The sequence below is a fragment of the Monodon monoceros genome, unplaced genomic scaffold (assembly GCF_005190385.1).
Source record: "Monodon monoceros isolate NGI ecotype Baffin Bay Population unplaced genomic scaffold, NGI_Narwhal_1 Super_Scaffold_21, whole genome shotgun sequence".
In the NCBI taxonomy this organism is placed as follows: Eukaryota; Metazoa; Chordata; class Mammalia; order Artiodactyla; family Monodontidae; genus Monodon; species Monodon monoceros.
In genome coordinates, this window is record NW_021703778.1 from 43296570 (window position 1) to 43317181 (window position 20612).

The 20612-nt window shown below is 49.4% G+C and overlaps 1 protein-coding gene across 1 annotated transcript in view; it reads right to left on the reverse strand.

Annotated features, from left to right (window-relative positions):
• FAM174B (family with sequence similarity 174 member B) overlaps positions 1-20331 on the reverse strand; it is a 30797-nt gene extending 10466 nt beyond the window's left edge. The window contains exons 1-2 of the mRNA XM_029239815.1: positions 19961-20331; positions 2320-2451 (exon numbers count right to left, since the gene is read on the reverse strand). Of these exons, the coding sequence (XP_029095648.1) occupies positions 2320-2451; positions 19961-20331 (503 nt within the window). The remainder of the gene's footprint in view (positions 1-2319; positions 2452-19960) is intronic.
• Between the last annotated feature and the right edge of the window lie 281 nt (positions 20332-20612).

Here is a 20612-nt window from a genome sequence, read left to right on the forward strand (position 1 = left end):
TCTTCATAAAATTTAGGTGTGATTTGTTAACAGACTCTGTTTCCAATATTGGTATGTATGTGAACATGATAATACAGACATTTTTTTCAGACATGAGTATAAATAAAATAGTACTTTAAAGTAAACAGTATTTTAAAGTAAAAAAAAAATTGGGAGATTGGGATTGACATATATATGTATAAAATAGATAACTAATAAGAATCTGCTGTATAAAAATTTTTTAAAAAGTTTTTTAAAGATACGTCCTACCCCCCCAAAAAAAATTTTTAAATAAAGAAAAAATATATATATATATATCAAAATGTAAAATACCTGGGAATATATCTAGCAAAAATTTATAATACATTTATGGAGAAGTTTTTGAAAGACATCTTTTCCAATACCTAAATCAATGGAAAGTTATTCCATGTTCATGAATGGGAAGAGTCAACATAAAGGGCCTGATTCTCTTTTTTTTCTTTATTGAAGTACAGTTGATGTACAATGTTATGTAAGTTACAGGTGTACAATATAGTGACTCAAAATTTTTAAAGGTTATAGTCCATTTATAGTTATTATAAAATACTGGCTATATTCCCCATGTTGTACACTATATCTCTGTAGCTTTTTTTTTATTATTATTTTATTGTTTTGTGGTACGCGGGCCTCTCACTGCCGTGGCCTCTCCCATTGCGGAGCACAAGCTCCGGACGCGCAGGCTCAGCGGCCATGGCTCACGGGCCCAGCCGCTCTGCGGCATGTGGGATCTTCCCAGACTGGGGCATGAACCCCTGTCCCCTGCATCGGCAGGCGGACTCTCAACCACTGCACCACCAGGGAAGCCCCTGTAGCTTACTTTATACCTAATAGTTTGTAGTTCTTAATCCCCTACCCCTATCTTGCCCCTTCCCCGCTTCCCTCTCCTCACTGGTAACCACTAGTTTGTTCTATCTGTGAGTCTGCTTCCTTTTATTCTGTTATATTCACTAGTTTGCTGTATTTTTTTAATTCCACACATAAGTGATATCATACAGTATTTGTCTTTCTCTGTCTGACTTATTTCACTTAGCATAAAGGGCTGATTCTCTTTAAATCAACCTACAGAGTCAATGCAGTTCTAATCGAAATCCCAAACACTTGCTTTCTTGAATCTAACTCCTTTATAGCCAAGAATACCCAAGGCTGCGCTGGAAAAAGACAAGTCAGGAGGTACAGAAAAGCTGTGTGTGATGTGACTCTTACGGGTCAGCCTGACTGGGTGACACGGTGCCCAGATATCTGGTAAGACGTTAGTCTGGGTGTGTCTGGGAGGGTGTTCTGGCTGAGATTAACAATTGTCTGGGTAAACCGAGTAAAGCAGATCGCCCTCCCCAGCATGGGTGGGCCTCATCCAACCCACTGGAGGCCTGAATAGCACAAAAGGCAGAATAAGGGGGGATTCGCTCTCTCTGCCTGACTGTGTTGGAGCTGAGACATCGGTCTTCTCCTGCACTCCCACTGGAACTTACACCATCGGCTCTCCTGGTTCTCAGGCCTTCAGACTTGGACCTTTATAATAAATCTCTTTCTGTGTGTGTATATCCTATTGATTCTGTTTCTCTGGAGGACCCTGGTGGGGAGGGAGGAATCTCCGGATAGGGTCCAGCCTGGATTTGCGTCTCAACTTTGCCACTAATAACTGCGACCTTGGGCAACCCATGGCCCCTCTCTGGGCCTCCAAGCCCTCATCCCTAAAATACACTTGCCCCCAGCTCTAACACTGAGAATCTCACATACCCAAAGTAGTACTTCCCCAAAGAAGCCGAAGCCCAAACTACAATTCTGAAGTCAAAAAGTCATTCTGACTTTCCTACTGGCCACGTTAAAGAAACACACCTGCCTTTGGAATTCAGCGGTAAATTCCATCCAAGGAGTAACCCCCACCCCACGCTCTCCATTACCAACTAAGCAAGGCTGAAAAACAAGTTTCCATTTGTGTGCATGGCGCGTGGTACATGGCGGTTGCTTGGACCAGATTCCCCACAGTCTGTACATGACAAGCTCGTTGTCCGAAATTCAGCCCTCCTTTCGCTCCCACAAAGCTGACTTCTCAAGGGTTCTCATCAGGAAAGAGTTGAGAATAAGCATTTCCCTGCAAGTACTTCCCTGCTGGCTTTCTGGGTGCTGTGCGTTCCTGGGAGAGATCAAAGCAGTTCCCCCCTAGAAGCAGAATGCCCCAAGGTCAAAGACTTAGCCAAAGAACAAGAATACACGCCTGGCCACTCACTGTCTTCTGAGGTGAACCGCCCCACCTCCCCAAGCCAGCGAGCCCAGGAGAAAGCCACTGTTCCCACCCGGTACCTGTATTTAATGTCAAATACTGTGGAGTCCTCGTCTTCGTCATCCTCTTCGTTCAACGGGGCCATTTCCACTCGCTCGGCTGGAGTGGTGATGATGTCATACTTGCGGGTCTTCTTCAACCTCTTCCCCGACCTGGAAGAGGGGAAGCACATTCCTGAGAACTCAGCGATGCCCACTGGGGTAAGCCACGCTGCTGCCCCCAGCCCGGCCCCCAGGAGATCTGGCAAATACCCCAGCTCCTCCATTTCTGGCCATGGGACCTTGGGCGGGTTCCTGACCTCAGCAACCCTCGTGGTCCTCACCCACACCTGCCCAAAGCACCGTAAAACCCAGTGATCAAGATCTATAATGCCCAAATGCAAGATTTTAAAAGGCAAAATTAATGCAAAATAAATACACGATGAGCAAAAGACCAAAATGTTCAACATGGACGGAACTCAGCCCTGCCCCTGGGCTGGCATGATGCCCCTCATCCCTTCATCCCCTGGCCCCTCACCCTCATCCCAGCCCTGCCGTGTTGGCAGGTCACTGCTCCAAGCACAGGCGTCACAGCCTGGCACTGTATGCCCTGCCCCATGGACCAGCCAGGTGGATTAGAACGCAGGCTTGCCCACTTTCTACCTGTGTGATCATGGGCAAGTCAGTCAATCTCTCTAGGCCTCAGTTTCCTCATAAATAAAACGGGATGAGAACAGTATCTGTCCCTCGGAGGCGAGGGAGGATTAAGTGAGATGAGGCGTTTAACAAGCTTACACACAGCAAGCTCTCGGCAAAAATGACTGTCTGTGAAAATAATCAACAAATAGGAGTTAAATGTGCTACAGCCTCTCTCACATGACAAGGACTTGTACAAATGAGTATTGTTTCCATCACAAGGATTTGTGAGCATTGGGAGTTATAACCCTATGCTTTTACCTCTGGGACGGTAGACGGTCACTGGGGACCACGGGGAAAGTGCCGAGCAAGCCTTTCCATCTCCAGTGTCAGACCCTCTGCACGAGACATTGATCAGGACACAGCTGAAAGTTTATGATGCCACAGGGAACAATATTGTTATTATGACTACTGATGCTTTAAGCATTTCTTTCTGCACTATTTTGAACTTTTTCCCAAATACCGTGTATTCTCTGATGTCCCTCCTTTTTAAAAAATATTTGAAACTGTCTATGAGAAACCAGCCAAACCCCCCAGAATCATAAATGGGGCATTGAAGAATCATATTCTCTAAACATGCTTCCTGCAGACTGTAAGCCGTACCCAGCTGGAGACCACATCAAAGACACATGCCCGGTCTCTCTGTCCCCAGCACACAGAAACTCCCCAAGAAGTTTGCAAAACAATGAAAACAGAAGTTCACCGTCAAGTAAGAGTTTCTTAGCAACAGCAACTTGCTCTTTTCTTACCTAGTGTTATTTATCAAAGACATGATTTGTGAAAGGATTGTTTACATAGAAAATATAAATATTTATCTATACCTTTGGCTTAAAGCAACCTGTACAACCTATAGCACTGCTCCTTGTGGTTCTTTGTGTAGAGACTTTGGGAAATCAGCTATAAAGACTGACAATCCCCTAGCCTCATTACAAAGCAATTTGTCCTTCCTGCTTTCATCACAGGCACGCACGCAGAGGTGTGGGTGTGAAACTGCATGGATTTCAAACACGTTGCAGCACGGTGCAAACACCAAGCCAGGTGGTTAAGAGGTAAGAGGGACACAGCCGGTCACCTCCCCAGTGGCCACGGGACAACAGTATTTTGGAAGCAGGCTTTGTAAAAGGGAGCGTAAATGCTTACGTTATAAATACCGCTGGTCCAGATTCTCACAATCAACAGATTCTTGTTTTCTCTCCACCTCCCCACAAAGGAGTAAAATAGATCTTAGTGTTCTGCCCCAGATGACATAATCCCTGACCAATTCAATCTCCAATACTGGATGGGGAAATTTAAGCCCAGAAACGGCTCCATATGCCACAAGCAACCCAAGACAAAGCCACAAGGATAACCACCCACCTCCCAAGCCCTCTAGACTAGGCTCTAGTAGATCTAAGCTCCGGATCTACACAGACGCACACATCACACTTTTCTCAGAAGTCTCCTATCTCTGACCTGACGGGTCACAGCTGTTCAGAAGAAGCACCTGGCTTTGCAAAGGAGCCAGACTTGCCCTTCTGTTAACTGTGCCCAGTGCCAGGGCTGCCCATTCCCAAACACATCTGGACAAGCATCTGGAACACTGGAATAGGATTCGTCCTGTGGACCCGAGGGTTTGAGAAAGCTCCTGTAGATGCCCAAAGAGACTGGCGCCCAGATGGTTTCTGGATGAAGAGTCACCATTGTTTGTAACTGTTTTTCAAATATCATGAGGCTTATTAGAAAAATGCAAAATCTGATTCATAAACCTCGTCCTGCACTTGGAACTTGAAACCTTGCTTAGTCTTGGCTCTGAAGCAGGACTGACTGCTGACCCTGGGAGAAGGTTCTGGAGGCTCTGACTTCAGCCCTGCTTCATGGAAATGGATCCCCATCAACCATAAAATCACCTTCCTTCTTCCTGATTGTTCATAGAGTCTTGTGATGAGAAAATTTACCTGCTGAGCTTAAAATAAGACCCTTGAACACTTACCACGGGAGAAGCTGGAACACAGCCCAACCTCTAGAACACCATGGCCTACTTGCTTTAATGACAGCCATTCCAAGCAGGTCACCTGAGAAGGTAATTTTAAACCTGAAGATTACACCAAAGTTTCAGTGATGGTTAATTTTATGTGTAGACTTGACTGAGCCACAGGCTCCCCAGACATTGTCTCAAGCATTATTTCTGGATGTGTCTGTGAGAGTGTTTCTGGTTGAGATTAACACTGGAATGGGTAGACTGAGTAAAGCAGATTGCCCTCCCCAACTCAGGTGGGTCTCACCCAATCACTTGAAGGCCTGAATAGACAAGAAAGGCTGACATCCCACAAGTGAGAGAATTTCTCCTGCCGGACTGCCTTTGAGCTGGGACCTCATTCTTTTTTTTTTTTTTTTTCCTGCATTCAGACTAAAATGGAAATCTTAGTTCTTCTTGGATTTCAAGCCTGTATGTGTGCATACACACACACACACACACACACACACACACACACACACTCTTGGTTCCATTTCTCTACAGGGCCTTGCCTAAACCAAAAGGCCGTTAGCAAGAACCCTCATACATGCATTGAACGCCAGTTTTGACACAATGAGCTGAAGACATTACATTTCAAATAATCAACTTTCTGAGCCACAATACCTTTCACAAAAAAGTACCTTCTGCTGTTTCACTACTGGACATGTTAATAAGGGAAAACCAGGACTTGTGAGAAGTTGAAAGAGACTCAGCTTCATCCATGGCAGAAGGTGACTGGCTGTGCCAGAAAGAAACCACATGTATGATTGGAGTCGCGTGGGGTGGGATGGGTGGAGGGGGCCTCACCTCATGTATTTTTCAAATTAAAAGGTGAGCCCTTCCCTTACTAGCTGTGTGTGAGTCAGAAGCTGGGAAATGCATGAATAGTCGGCCAGCATTTCCCGCAGACCCTTAGATTCCCAAGCCTCACTGTCCCGGGTCAGAGAACTGAGACACCCTGCCTCGGAGAGGAAGACGTGAGATAAGGGGAAAACAGATTCGTTCAAAGCCTACATGACCTCACCGAGTCCTGCTGTCTCTTCTGAGTGTGGATGCTCTAACGCATCTTTTCTGATCAATAGCGGTCCCTAAGAGTTGAGCTCCTCCCGGGTGCCAGCTAAGCAATTTACGTGTAAGATCACATGCAAAACATATAAATCACCCTATAAGGCAGCGCTGTTATCTCTGTGTTCCAGACGAGGAAACTGAGGCTCAGAGAGGTCGATCTCCCCAGGACCAAGGACCAAGGGCTGCTCCAGCACGAACCTCCCTGGAGGCTCACCTTGAACCACCTCGTGCCAGGCAAGAGGCAAGGTGCCAGTTCCCCCACTCACTCCCTCTGCAAGCCCACTCCACACCGCCACTAGACTCCACCTCCACTTATCTTTAACACCAAGAAATTCTTTCCCTTGGTACACACTTTCTGGAACTTGTCGCTTACCACAGCTCACACATTCCTATTTCAAATTGATCTGGGCAGACCTCTCGTAAACTCTTTCTAACGGTGACTCCCTCAGGACACATGTTGGTTTGGGGCAGCCCAGCCTCCGTCTCCTCCCTCCTTTGGGCATCTGTATCCTTGGTGAATGCCCCTCTCCATGGTCCCCGTGGGTGAGGAGGCCTGACCACTGGCCACACCCCCAGCTCCAGGTGTGGACCATGAGACTTAAACCTGAGTCAGAATCAGTGTATTGCAACCCCCGGGGCCACGGCTGGGAGGTTGGGGGGAGTATGGGACTAATCGGAGCCAGTGACCTTTGCTAGGCAGGCAGGAAAGGGGTCAGTAACTCACCCAGGTGAGAGCTGCATCGCCATCTTCTAGAAATGGAACATAAAGCCAACATGGTAGAGGACAGATTGGAGGGAGAGACCAAGCTCCAAGTCTACTATGATGCCAGCCCTCCTTGACACCAACAATGCTACTCTGTTTGTCACCGAAGCCAGTCTGGTCAGGGCTTTCTGTCACCCACAAACAAAGGAACCCTAAACGTTGTCACAGGGTCTCGAAGGAAAAAAGGCATGGCTGTAATGATAAACACCATCTCGGGATTCTCCCACATTTTAACAGCAAACCTTCCACATGTAAGTATAATTTTCCCATTTTGTCAAATCCTTTAAAACCCTGGGACTCTTCCCTGTTTCTGGTTCTAGAAACAAGGAACCATACATATAATGCACCTCAGTGACAACATCGTGAAGGTTTTCACTCAGGGCGACCTGTGAACAGGTTTTCCGAGGCGACAAGCATCCTGGTGATCTTCCCACACAGCTGTTCACCAGCATCCCGGTCTGAGGAAAAGGCTAAGGCTACACAGCTTCAGAGAATCTGCAGTCACCCACGTGTCCCCGGGGGGCAGGGCAGTGGGTCAGCCTCGAGGACACAGCTTGAGAAAGAAGCAACGGGTTCTAGACAGAGCCCCAGGTTAGAGTCAGACTTGGGTTCCTATCCCGGTGTTTCTGCTTACAGCCCTGCTTCCTCGCCTACCCGGGGGTGGGTGGGAGGCACAAGCAGGAAGGCAGCTTTGTCACAGCGCTCCCCGCCCAAGAAGGGGGAGATTCAGGGAAGAAGGAAGGGAAAAGATATTGCTGGCCCACCTGCAACAGCATGGCCCCTTCGCCGTAATTTTTCTTTTCTGGTACAAGGTCCCGTTACACCAAGTGGCCTCCACGGAGAGACGGTGGCATTTACTTAAAGGGTGGTTTTAAGTAAATGCCCACGTTGTGCTTCACAGGACCCAGCAAGACCAGAGAAGCTCGAGAAGAGACAAAGGATCGTTCCACTGGGGCCAAAACAAACATTTCTAACTAGACAGAAGAGAAGTTCAAATTCTCTTACTCTGAAATGTAATCCTAAAGCCAGAGGGTTTGTTTACTCAAAGGCCCGCTCAACAGCTGGTCGGAAACTGGTTTCCCAATGCTCCCCGGCGCACGGCTCAGGCAGACACGGAGGCTGGGGAGCAGAGTGGGAGCCCAGAGGACCCACGTGGAGAGGGGCCTGCCCTCCCCACCCTCCCCTGCAAAGAGACACAAAACAATGCAAAGCCGGACGGGTTAGTTTGCTGTCAGAAGTTCAGTTTAGGGGTGCGGCGGTCAGATCCATAGGCTGCACGTCCAGGGGTGCGATTCCATCTCAGCCCTGCAACTCCTTTGTCTGTGAGCCTCCTGGCAAGTCCCTCACCCTGAACCCGAATTTCGTATCCACGTCACACACTTCCCCGGTGCAGCTAGGGTGCTGGTGGCAGAGCTCACCGCGGTGGGGCTTGGGAGAAAGATGGAGAGTGACCGATAACGAGCTCACGTTTCTTTCTGGAATGACAACAGTCTTCTATCATTGACTGGGGTGATGGTACACAACTCTGTGAATGTACTAAAAACCATAATTTGGACACTTTAAATGGGACACCTGTATGGCACGTGAATTACATCTTACAAAGCTGTCATTAAAAGCAGGAAAGATAGATAGATATGTATGTATGTGTATCTATCACATTCATTCATTTCTATACTTATAAAATCTCTCTGGAAAGAGTCACAAGAAATTGACAGCATCCGGAGAAGGAAGCTGGGAGGCCGAAGGGCAGGCTGGGCTAAGAAGGAGATTGTCCACTATACCCTCTGGCTCCTCGTGAATTTCAAACCATGTGAATATATGAGCTATTTTTAAAACAAACAAGTAAATAAATAAAATTCAAAGAAGGTAGTTAAGATAAAAATTTAAACAGACCACGTGTGTGTCAGGCCTGCCTCTCGGACAGGAGACCCTTCTCCTGGAGAGGCCCGGGGGCCCCCCTGTCCCACCCAGAGGCTGCCTGCCGCCTCCTGCTCACCTGGTGACTTTAGGAGCCAACCCCAGCATCTCTGGCCTTTCCTCCACCTGAGCTGTTTTCAATGTGAAGCCCACTAAAGTAGCTCTGTGGCTCAAGGACCAGCCTTCTGCCGAAACCACACTACTCGTTCCAAAGAGCATGTTACCTTTGACATTTGGAAAATTAATACAGAAGGTGAAAACGGCATGTGTAGGGGAGAGATCGAATCAAGCAGCTGCCGTGAGTTAGCTGCCCGCCTTCGCACCCGGCCGAAGCTTCCAATGGTCTGAGGACAGAGGTCTTTCCTGTTTTTAACCTCCGATCTCTACCCTGCATCTTCCCCCCTCAGAACATGACAAAACAGAGCCTTCCCTAGAAAACCAAGCAAACTTGGAGAAAGAACACGACCCCAAAACCCACTGTGCAGCCCCACCACGTAGGGAAGCAGGTGCCGGAGAGCCAGTGACAACAGCGCCCTGTCTCCCAAGAAGGGGCGATGACCTGGGATGGGCCCCAGGCTCAGGGGCAAACCCAAGGCTGGCGACCAGGGTACAATTCCCGAGCACCAGCCTCCTCCCTTTCCAGCCTTGGGCACAGCCCCTGCGCTCTACCCATCACCATCCTTTTAAAGCAGTTTAAACGAGCCCAACACCAGCATGATCTGAATCTCATCTGGCTCTGCTCCAGATGGGCAACTTGAGACTCTCGGTTACATGAGACAAAAGCATTTTCCTCTAGTGCAGTGAGAGCTTCAGGATCTCAGGCAGCCCAGCTCTAACAGGGCTCTGGCCAAGCCCTCCCAGACACAGGTGTTCCAGAGACTTCCAGGTACACGAGCAGCGCTGCCACACCTGACGCCTGTCCTCCCCACCACGCCAGACACTCTGCTCCAGTACCAGCACCCAGTCAAGCGGGATGACTCAAACGCCCCAGAGCCCACAGGCGCAGGAAAGCAGTGAGGCGAGCCTGGTGTGATGTAAACATTAGAACAAACGCGGTGACAAATGACAGCCAACGCTCGGTCTTGGAGTCAAGGAGACACGAGGATTGGCACTCACAAACACAGACGAGATGGGACGGTGGCTACCCAGCTCTCCGCCCCCCCTACCCGCCCCTCGTTACAGAGACACTGCGTTTCCAGTATTCCCATCTGTTGAGAAAAGCAGATCTGGATTTTGATGTGAAGACTCCCAATTTTAAGTGTTCTCAGTTATCTCAGTTGTTAGAAACACTGCGTATATGTGAAATCTAAAAGAACGATACAAATGAACTTATTTACAAGACAGAAATAGACTCACAGACATAGAAAACAAACTTATGCTTGCCAAAGGGGAAAAGGGTGGGGAGGGATAAATTGGGAATTGGGGATTAACAGATACACACTACTGTATATAAAATAGATAACAAGGACCTACTGTATAGCACAGGAAACTATATTCAATACCTTGTAACAACCTACAACGGAAAAGAATCTGAAAAAGAATATATATGTATGTATGTATGTATGTATGCATAACTGAATCACTTTGCTATACACGTGAAACACTGCAAATCAACTGCACTTTAATAAAAAATGAAAGCAAAACCACTGTGCAGATCAAAACAAAACAAAAAAACGTATCTGTGGGCCGTCAGTCTGCAACCTCTGACTTAGCTTCCTGGCCATGGTTTATTTGGTCCTGGGTGCCACGCATGAGTGACACTGAATAATTGAGCTCAAATCATGGACCCAGAGAGATGGCCTGATTCTCACTGTCAACTGAGGTCCTAGATCTGTTCACCAGCAGTTCAGTCACGATGAAGAGGTACTAGTCATTACCTATACAGCCTAGCTGTTCCCCTCCTCTCCTGGGCACTGTCCCCTCAGGATTAACAAAGTGACACCACTGTTGACTGATCACAACGCCGGCCTCCAGCACCCAATGCACAGTGTGTCCCGGGCTTACATTTCACACAGGACCACATACCGTTGACAAGTCTTAGGGTTCCCCTTCATAACTCCTCAGGGTTACGCCTCTACCTGCCCCCCACCCTTGTTTCCCTTTCCTTCCTTCAATCACTGAGGGACAGATCCAACTCTCATTCTTCCAAGAAAAAATAAGTACGCCCCGGCTTTGACCTGTTTAAGGAGCCACGTGAAATGTGGCCACAGCAAATGCCCCAAGACCTGTTCCTCCAGCTCCCAAGTGTGTTTGCAAAGGGTTGGGTCCACTTCACCCGTCTGTGAGGTGCCAGGAGAGGCAAGCGAGGCCAAAAGTGAGGAAGGAAGCTTCTAGGGGCAGCTCTGTTGGTTCAAGGGCAGTGGCAAGATGACCGAGAGGGACTCTTTGGTGGACCCAGGGACACAACCACAGCCTTGAAATTCTGGGGTCACTGTGCTTCGGGACACATGTCATAAATGACCCTTTCAGCATCCACTTGTCCCTGCCACGTGGTAGGGGAGGCGCGGGGGTGTCAGTCCTTGCCGCCACTGCCCCCCACTTCAGGGACAGTCCACACTTCAGGGACAGTCACTTCTTGACAGAACTCCCAACCCCGCCACCGCAAGCCGAGATGTCCAGCTGCGTGGCTGGCGTTTCCATGGTGTTTCTGTCACCCTCTTTCTCACCAAGGCTTCTCCCCTGCCTGACCATCCCCTTCACCACGCCCACCTCTCCAGGCCCTTCCGGCCCTCCTGACACTTTCCTCTTCATCCTCCTCTTCACCCACTCGAATCTCCAGCCCTCCCTACTGGTCCTTCCAGCACCTTCCACTGGTCTCCCCCGCCATCCTGCATCTCAGAGGCAGCCACATCACTATTCATCCATTCACTCAGCAAATACATGTTAAGCACCTAAAAGGGGTCAGCATTACTAAAGCAGCCCTTTCATCATTACACTCCTGTATTCAAATCCTCCATTTGCTCCTCTGACCCACTACTAATCCCCAAATCCTCTGGCTGGGATTCCTGTCTTCCAAAATCCGGCTGCAACAGGAAAAGGAGTGGGGGAGGAATGCTGGATTGGAAATCAGACTCCTGCCCTTCACCGGCCATATGGCCTTAAGCCATACACTTCATCACTCTGCAACTTGATTTACTCATCTGTAAAATGGGATTCCGACAGGACACTCCTCACAGGAATGAGGAAACATATAAAATGTTTAGCACAGAGGCTGGTATACAGTAAGGGCTTAATAAATATTAGTTGCTATTATTATTATTGTCACCATAATTTCCAGATGATCATTTTCACAAACCCTGCCCACCACAAAACCTGCTCGGCCAGCCGGTCCTGGAAGAACCTCTTCTCCCACCCCATCAGGTCCTAATCCTTCTACTCATCCCCATATGCCCTCCCTGACCACTATGTCCCCCGCCAAAGTCCCTGGGGCTTTGATAAGTCCTCTGGCAACTTATCAAGTGCTGCTTTTGACACATGACTCCCCTACAGAATTAGATTGCCTTTCACCTGCCAAGCAGAATCATACAAAGGCATTATGCTATCTTCCAGATTGAATTGGAAACTCCTTCACCTCAGCTGTATTCTCTCAGCACCTTCTAGGCTTCCAATGGGTCATTAAATACACTGGTAAGATTGCTCCATCCATTCAGCCATGCTCTCCCCTGGGTCCCTGGCTGAGCATTCGGGAGACTCAACTGACCAGGCTAAAACCCAGCCCACCACATCTTGGAGGCCCAGAAGAGGCCAGGCTGAGCAGCAGAACACCTGGCCTTGAGTCCTACTTTTCCTACAAACTCACTGGGTGACCGTAACAAACCCTTCCCATTTCCTGGCCTCAGTTTCCTCATCTGTACAATGGGTAGAAGGAGGGAGATCAGTGGCACTCTGAGGGCAAAGAAACACCACACCCAAGAGGTTACAAGGGCCTGAAGCCCTCCCAGGCCTGAAGAGCCCTGCCCAGGCTCTTTGCCATGGCCCCTCTTCTGCTCCACACCTGCCAATGAGAGGGGGTTGCCTCCTCCCTGCACCCTCAGGAAAATAAATAGCAAGTCTGGATTCCTGGCAGATTGCCAGGAAGATTAAATACAGATTTTTAAAGTGAAACCATGACAACATGATTCTAAATTCATGGTCCCAGAATTTCCCTTTGTAAATAGTTAGAACCAAAACATCAGCCATAAAACTAAAATCCCAGGCACAACCTATGAAGCTGTCTCTGCTTAAATCTGGGAGGGTTTCCCTTCTGTGACACTCTCCGTACAGGATGCATGCAGACACTGACACTGGAGACCCCCACCCCACCCCTAGACGTGCCCCGTGTCTCCAGAAGGGCCTGTGTTGGCAAAGCCCCCAAACTCGATGAGTACATGGGCATAAGAGTTTACAGGCAAAGCCAAATAAGCCGGAGGGCTCAGGGTTAAATTAAAGAGAGATTTTCCTCCCTTTCCAACTTGATAGAAGGAATCAGTGGCAGGTCCTGAGTCCTCACAGGCCTGTTAGTAAGGGCAGTCATGAGGCACCTCCTTCCCCAGGGGAATTCAGCTGTGTGCGGGACCCTACATGGGGTCCTAGGTGTCCAGGGAGGCTCACGCAGGCTAAAGAGTCACCAATTTCATGTTTGCAAGGCTCAGAAACAGATGCACTTGCCTGATGATCTTGGCCATATGGCTGAATCCTCATTTACAGGCAAAAGCAAGACCAAAAGGTTGGGTATAAATTACATCTGTTTTCAGAATCGTTTTTTTAAATACAATAGGACACTTGGCTGCTTAAAGGGGAGCCAGGGGTTTGACTGACCCAATCTCATTCCAAACATCCCAATAGCCCTGGGAAGCAGGTACTTTAATTAGTGCTGGGAAGCAGATGCCCAGAAAGGTTCAGTAAACTGCTCACAGAGACAACCAGGAGGCCCGCACCTGTGCTACTGCCATCTTGGGCTGGATCATTCTTTGTTAAGGGGGTCTGTCCTGGGTACTGTAGGATGTCCAGCAGCATCTCTGGCCTTTACCCACAAGATGCCAGTAGCATCCCCCTCCCCAAGTCATGACAATCAAAAAACGTCCCCAGAAATTGCTAAATGACCCCAAAGCAGGCAGAATCCGCCCAGGAAAGAACCACCTGAGGGACCCTATTCCTCCCACATGCTATGACTTCTTTTTCATCTTGGTGGAAAACTGAATCAAGGGCATACTCTCTACCCTGTTTTTTTTTTTTTTTTAATCTGGATTTTTGCTGGGTTAGATTTATTTAACACTTTCTTTACTGTGGTGTGTAAGATTAAACATCCATGGGAATTGGATGAAAGTACAACCTTCCAATAAGACCAATAAGTCCTGGGGATGGAGTGGGCATTATGACTATAGCTAACACTGCTGTGTGATAGATGGGAAAGTTGCTAAGAGAGTAGACCCCAAAAGTTCTCATTACCAGGAAAAAAATGATTTTTTCCTTTTTTTGGCATCTATGAGATGATGGATGTTCACTATACTTATCGTGGTCATCATTTCACAATATATGTAAGTCAAGTCGTTATGTTGTCCACGTTAAACTTATACAGTTCTGTGTATCAATTTTATCCCAATAAAACTGGAAAACAAAGAAAGAAGAAAACCCACTTGAAAAGTAAAAATTAAATTAAGATAAATATGTTTCACAACTATAGCTTCACCCCCAATTCAAAACCTTGGTCAAGCAATCAAAAATGACCTCCTGATAAACAACAAGGTCCTACTGTACAGCACAGGGAACTATATTCAATATCCTATGATAAGCCATAATGGAAAAGAATATGATAAAGAATATATATATGTATAACTGAGTCACTTTGCTGTACAGTAGAAATTAAACACAACAGTGTAAATCAACTCTACTTCAATAAAATTTTTTAAAAATGACCTCCTGGTGCTACACAAGCGCCACAATCTCAAAGTCATAAAAAGGGGCTTAACTTTCTAACCAGGGCTCTGCCCCAAGCTCCAATTTATTAAAATAATATTGATATACTAATGAGCAATAACTAAAAACTTTTCAGAACACTTTCCCCAAATCCTGAAAGCATTAAACTTCTATATGTTCTCTTAAATAACTTTTATTCTTAGGACAAATATAAATACACAGACAATGGGAGATCTGGGGAATCCAGGAGAAGCAGGAACGTTTTTATTCCTTTTCAAAGACCTGGCTTAGTAATTCACTAAGCTCCCGTGGTTCCGGCGTCTTCAGGACATGACAGCGTGCAACTTTGCCACTGATCCAAGTGCAACAGCCGGGCAATGTCAGATCACTTAGAATTTGTCTTCCTCTTCGTCCCCCAGGAAGCACCAAAACAACCCTCCTTACAGATAAGACGATTTTACACAGCTTTTGAAATAAGTGGCTGGGCATGCAGCCAACAGAGATCTGGGAGAAGTGTGGCCTGGGCAGGAGAGCTGGGAGACTCGACAGGATGGGGAAAGGATCCCCAGGAGGAAATGAAAGTCGTGGTTTCAGGTGGCAGTTTCTAACTTGTCTCCACCTCGTTCATAAGACACCACAGAGTAAAGTCAGATTCCCCCTCAGATCTCAAAGGGTAAAGTCAGACCTCAGAGAGCACGGGGGGCAAAAGGTACTGAACAGCAGCCATTGGCTTACGCTTGTTATCCCTGAATCCATGCGACCCCATGAGACGCTTTCCAACATCCAAAAATTGGAGGAGTTTTCAACTTCCTAAACACAGCTTCTTTATTGATTTCCTTCCAGCTCTCATAAACATGTCAAGCAACAGACCTAGGGAGGCTGGCCCTACTGCGAGCCAGGCAGAACTGCACACACACACACACACACACACACACACACACACACACACACACACATATACCCGAAGGTACTCTGGCTCGAGGGCGCTCTGCCTCCAAACTGCCTTTCCCTCCCTCCAAGTTTGTCTCCAGTCTTTAAACAGTTTTCCTTAATGATTCCAATACATGAAAAAACTGTAAATGATTCTGCAGATGGGACATCAGATTGATTAATAAGTATGGGAAGAGACAGTTACTCAACCTCAGTAAGAACTGGAGATCTGCAAAAGCAAGCAATGAGATACCCAATCATACCCATCTGATTGAAAAACAATGGAAAGTCAGATAATACTAAGTGTCAGATATGATGGGAGGATCTGAGAACCCCCAGATACTGCAGGTGGGAGGGTAAACTGGTACATACTCGAGGAAAGCGTGTAAGAGTACCCCTGGGACCCAGGAATCCCACTCCTAGGGTCCACCCCAGACTCTCTTATACAGGTCCTCAGGAAGACACACCTAAGGACGCAGCAAGGAGCTGAGTGCACAGACAGGGAGAAAGAAAATGAATAAACGTCCATTGAAAGGAAATTCAGACAATGTAGAAATATATCATAAACAATAAATAAATACATAATGAAGAATCTCCCACAGTCACACATGTACACACTCATACAAAAAATTCTTTGCACATCCATATATATATATATAACTTATTTATTTAATGAGCTCATACTACACATGCTGTTTTGTAACCTGTTTCACTCAACCAGCATATAGTGAGTATTATATTAGCATCATCATTTTTCACAGCTGCACAGTATTTCACTGTAAGGACTACCATAATTTAGTTAACCAATGCTCAATTGTTAGATACCTAGGTTACTTAAACCTTTTCACTGTTAAACAGAACTGCTCTGGACTTCATTGGCCATGCATCTTTGCTTCCTCTCCTAAGTAATAAAATTAGAAGCAAAGAATAGGTATTGCAGTAAAAACTGTGCGTACCTTAGAAACGGAACTGCTTGGTTAAAGGTATATATCTTTCTTACCACGATACACATTCTTTGCTTCTAATTGTAACTGTTTCCTTGGATCCACATTCTTTCTGTTGTCTGGCAAAGCGACTCCTTCAGGGAAGACAGACACACGGGTTATGTATAAGCAATAATACTTACTACACTCTTCCTCCTTTACCTCCCTCCCTTCTCTGTATCCATCGTTAAGGAAATGGCGGCCACTGTCCAAATAAGTCCCGATCTCACAGGTTCCCAGCATCAGCCATGCAGCTCATCACAGAGGACATTTTGAGACACATCAGCAAAGCATCAGCAAAGCAAAATACTTAGGGGTTCATTCATTTGCTAAAAATACCTTTATCAGATGCCAGCTTGTGCTTGGAGCCACAGCAGGCGTTAGAGAGGCACAAACGATTAAGGGCCAGTCCTGCTCTTAGGAGCCCTCCGCCTGGTAAGTTCAGCGACACTCTTGACTCCAAGTAGAAAATCCCAAACTCACATGTGCTCTGGAAGGCGGCCTTGCTGGGAGGCTTCTCAGAGGAGGTGACACACAGGCAGGCAAACAGCAATGAGCTGGCCACGTAGTCTTGGTGGTGGAGGGGACCCCAAGCGGAGGGTCAGAGGCACATGCCAGGCTAAGGCCACCAGATGCCGCTGGAGAACACCTGAAGGTCCAGCAGGGTGGGAGCAGTGGGCACAGCTGAGATGGGGGCTTGAGAGGGAGGCGGGGCCCTGGTTAGACACAGCCAGCTTGCCAGCACACTGAGAAGCCTGCGCACGGGGGGATGAGTGGGCAGAAGAAGGGTGAAACCAGACGAGGGAGGATGGATGGGAGTGGGGACAAGGCTGGCTGCAGGAACGCCAGCCTGAAGGGTGCTGCTGTGACTCCGGACACGAGGGAGGGAGGTGAGTCAGGCAGAAGGGCTGGCAGGTGGGGAAGCTCCCGTGGAGGAAGGGGTATGGCCCAGATGAGACAGTCTCAGGGAGACTTGAGAGGCAGAATAGCCAGGATGTGGTGACTGCATGCCAAGGGGCTAGGAGGGGAAGCAGGTAAGGAAGACGCCCAGTCAGGGCAGCAGGCCTTCAGGAAGCCGGATGAAGCGAGCGTGCAGAGGCCTGTGGAAAGGTCACAGTACAGACCACAGACTTGTAGTGTTCTAGAGTCTACCGGATGACTTACTCCCCTCCCTGGGATGCAACTTTCTCCTCTGCAAAGGAGCACATGGGACCTGTGTACCATCAAGGCCCTTCCCAGCTTTAAAATGCTGTAAGTTCCTATCCACATCAGAACTGGGGTGTCAGCAGAACCCCTGGAAACTCTCCCCAACAAGAAGGCCTTCCTGGAAAGAGAAGGCACATCCATAAGGAGCCTCTCCTGTGAAGTCGGAACCTTCCTCCAACGCCCAGCTCACAGGCCAGCAAGGACCCATCCCTTCCAGCCCTGAGTACCGGCTCTCCTGCTCAAACACATGCCCTCACATCTGGCCACATGCTGCTTGCTTTTCGGCCCCGCTCCTGGGTAATACGGAGCAGACTGGCAAAATAGTTCAAATACCGTCTTAAGAAGTGCACCGCCTTGTGGGCTGAGCGGCCTGTTTTGAGCAAAATGTTTCAAACCTCCAGGCTCAGAGCTGCTCTAGGCACCAACGTTCAACGCAGCTGAGCAATCAGGAAGGCAGTAAAGGACTACGGCGCATCTGCTGAAGGCCAGGCCGTCCTTGGGCACGGGGACTGGGCACGCCCACCCTCCAGGACCGTCTGCTGTGTGGGGGAGCCACCAGCCTGGCGTGAGAAGGGCCGTACGGAGGATGCGCAAGGCTAGGGCTGGGGGAGGCCAGAAAAGGAAGCAACCGCCTGGCTCGGATGTCCAGGAACTCTACCCAGAGGACGGAGCATGGGAGCTGGGCCCCGGTGGCTGCGTGCAGTCATGGCAAGTGTGCAGTGGGAACTGGCCCAGGAGTGGACGAGCACAAGCCAGCCGCAGGGAGTGTCAGGAGAGAAGTGACAGGAGGTTCAGAAGGGCTGGCTGATGGCCACAAGGTGCACTGGAGCTAGTCTGTAAGGGTCTGAATGCCACATCCAGGTAGTGGCTACAGGGAGCCACTGAAGTTTGCAAGCAGAGGATAAAGGGCAGCGGGAAGGATGGGGTACAGAGAGGGGCAATTCAACGTCTGCTGCACGTCAGGGGATCAGCACAGTGGAAAACAATGTAGCCGGAGCCAGGGCAGGGGATGGGGCGAGGGGATGTGGGCCCACAGTTCCCCCTTCTCCATTTTCTCAGGACCACTACCATTTAATCCTACGGCCCCACAAAGAAACACCTTGACTCAAAGTCACACAGCAACCAACAGCAAACCTCAAGGGAGAGCTCCCAACCCGGCCTTTCCAGATCTGGTTTCTGCTCCTGCTCTGAAAAGGCTCACAAGCCCCTGGCCCCAAACCTCCAACAGCTGATCAAACACCCAAGCACACTGTATACACTTGGAAGGGGAAGGAACAGGCTGTGAATAACTGACACACACATGCCCAGATTTCCCAGAGGCCCGCCTGAGTAACAGGACACATTTGGTTCATTTCCTGCAAAACCAGAATTTCCCAGGCATTAGGGGGAAATGCAACCCTCCCTGCATCCCCTGTAGCCCTCTCCATCCCCCTACTCCAGAGACCCCGGCCATCCTTTCTAATTTCCCACTTTCTCCCTGAACTTGAGCAACCTACAAAAAGCCTCTCCAAGATCCCTCATGCCCCTGCAAATCTTCATTGCGGCAGTTCATTCAGGCAGGGTGGTAGGCAGAAAGTCACTGAGGCCACCAAGGATGGCCAAACATCCTAAAGCCCAGCTCCAATCCCTGGCGCAATGCACGCCTCCAACAGGTATCCCCACAGGCTAGACACGGCTTCTTTTGGTAGCAGAACCGATGAAAAGAAAAAACAGCAGGTGGTGCCTGAGAAGCCCTCAGAGGGAACAGAGGGAGGCTCAGCAAGGTGGGTACGGTTCAAATCCTACTTCCACCACCGAGCTTACTTGAATAAGCCACCTTGCCTCTCCGGACAATCTTTCCTCATCTGTGAAATAGGTATAAAAATATATTCCGTGTAAGGGTGTCATAATTCGGAGCGCTATGGAGAGTGTTAAGCATTAGTGGAGAGTGAAAAGGAATTCAATATTTTTTATATATTTATTGATATATACAGATACATATCATAGCTATAGCTACAGCTATAGCTATAGATAGAGATATCGTTCGAAGGGGAGAAAATTCCTAAAGTGTGTAGCAGGGAAAACCAGCCGAGTGCAAGCCTGAGGAGCAGGGCCGGGAGTCCCAGGCTAGCGGGAGCGCACCCAGGCGCCGGGGCCGGAGCATCGGTGCGCGCAGGTGCGGCGGGCGCGCAGTGACAGCAGGTTGGCGGTGCAAGTTGGCCCGCGGGGGCTGCAAAGGGGCGGCGGACCCACCTGAAGACGCGCAGCAGCAGGCAGGCTATGAGGAAGGCGGAGAAGGCGCACGCCACGATCACGGCCGCCTTCAGGGTGGGCAGGTCGCGGAGCAGGCTGGAGATGCGGGTCACCAGGGCGTCACCGCTGCTGTTGGAGCTGCCGCCGCTGCCGCTGCCGCTGCCGCCGCCGCCGCCGCCCGCCGCCTCCCCGGAGCCCATCCCGGTAGCGTTCCCGGGACCAGGGCCGGGCGGCGGCCGCGGCTGGCGCTCGGATCCGGACTGCGGCGGAGCGGCGGACTCGGCTCTGCTGGCGCGGGCGGCGGGCGCGGCCAGGAGCGCGAGCAGCACCAGCAGCGGCAGAAGCCGCGCGGGCGGCGGCGCGGCGCGCATGGTGCGGTCCGGCGGCCCGGGGTTGGGCTGGGCGAGCGCGGCGGAGCCCTGGGTCCCGCACCGGCGACGAGGCCTTCACCGGCTACTCCCGCGGCGGAGCCAGGCGGCTGCGCGGTGCTTGGCAGGAAGCTGCGGCGCCCGGAAGAGTCCGAGCCGCCCGCCGCCGCCGCGGCAGCCGCCACCAACACGTTGCACGGAGTCATTCGACGGGCCGCAGCCCCACGTGGGCGGGGCAGGCCACCAGGCCCGGTGCGGGCTTCGCTGCTCTCCGGGCGGCCCCA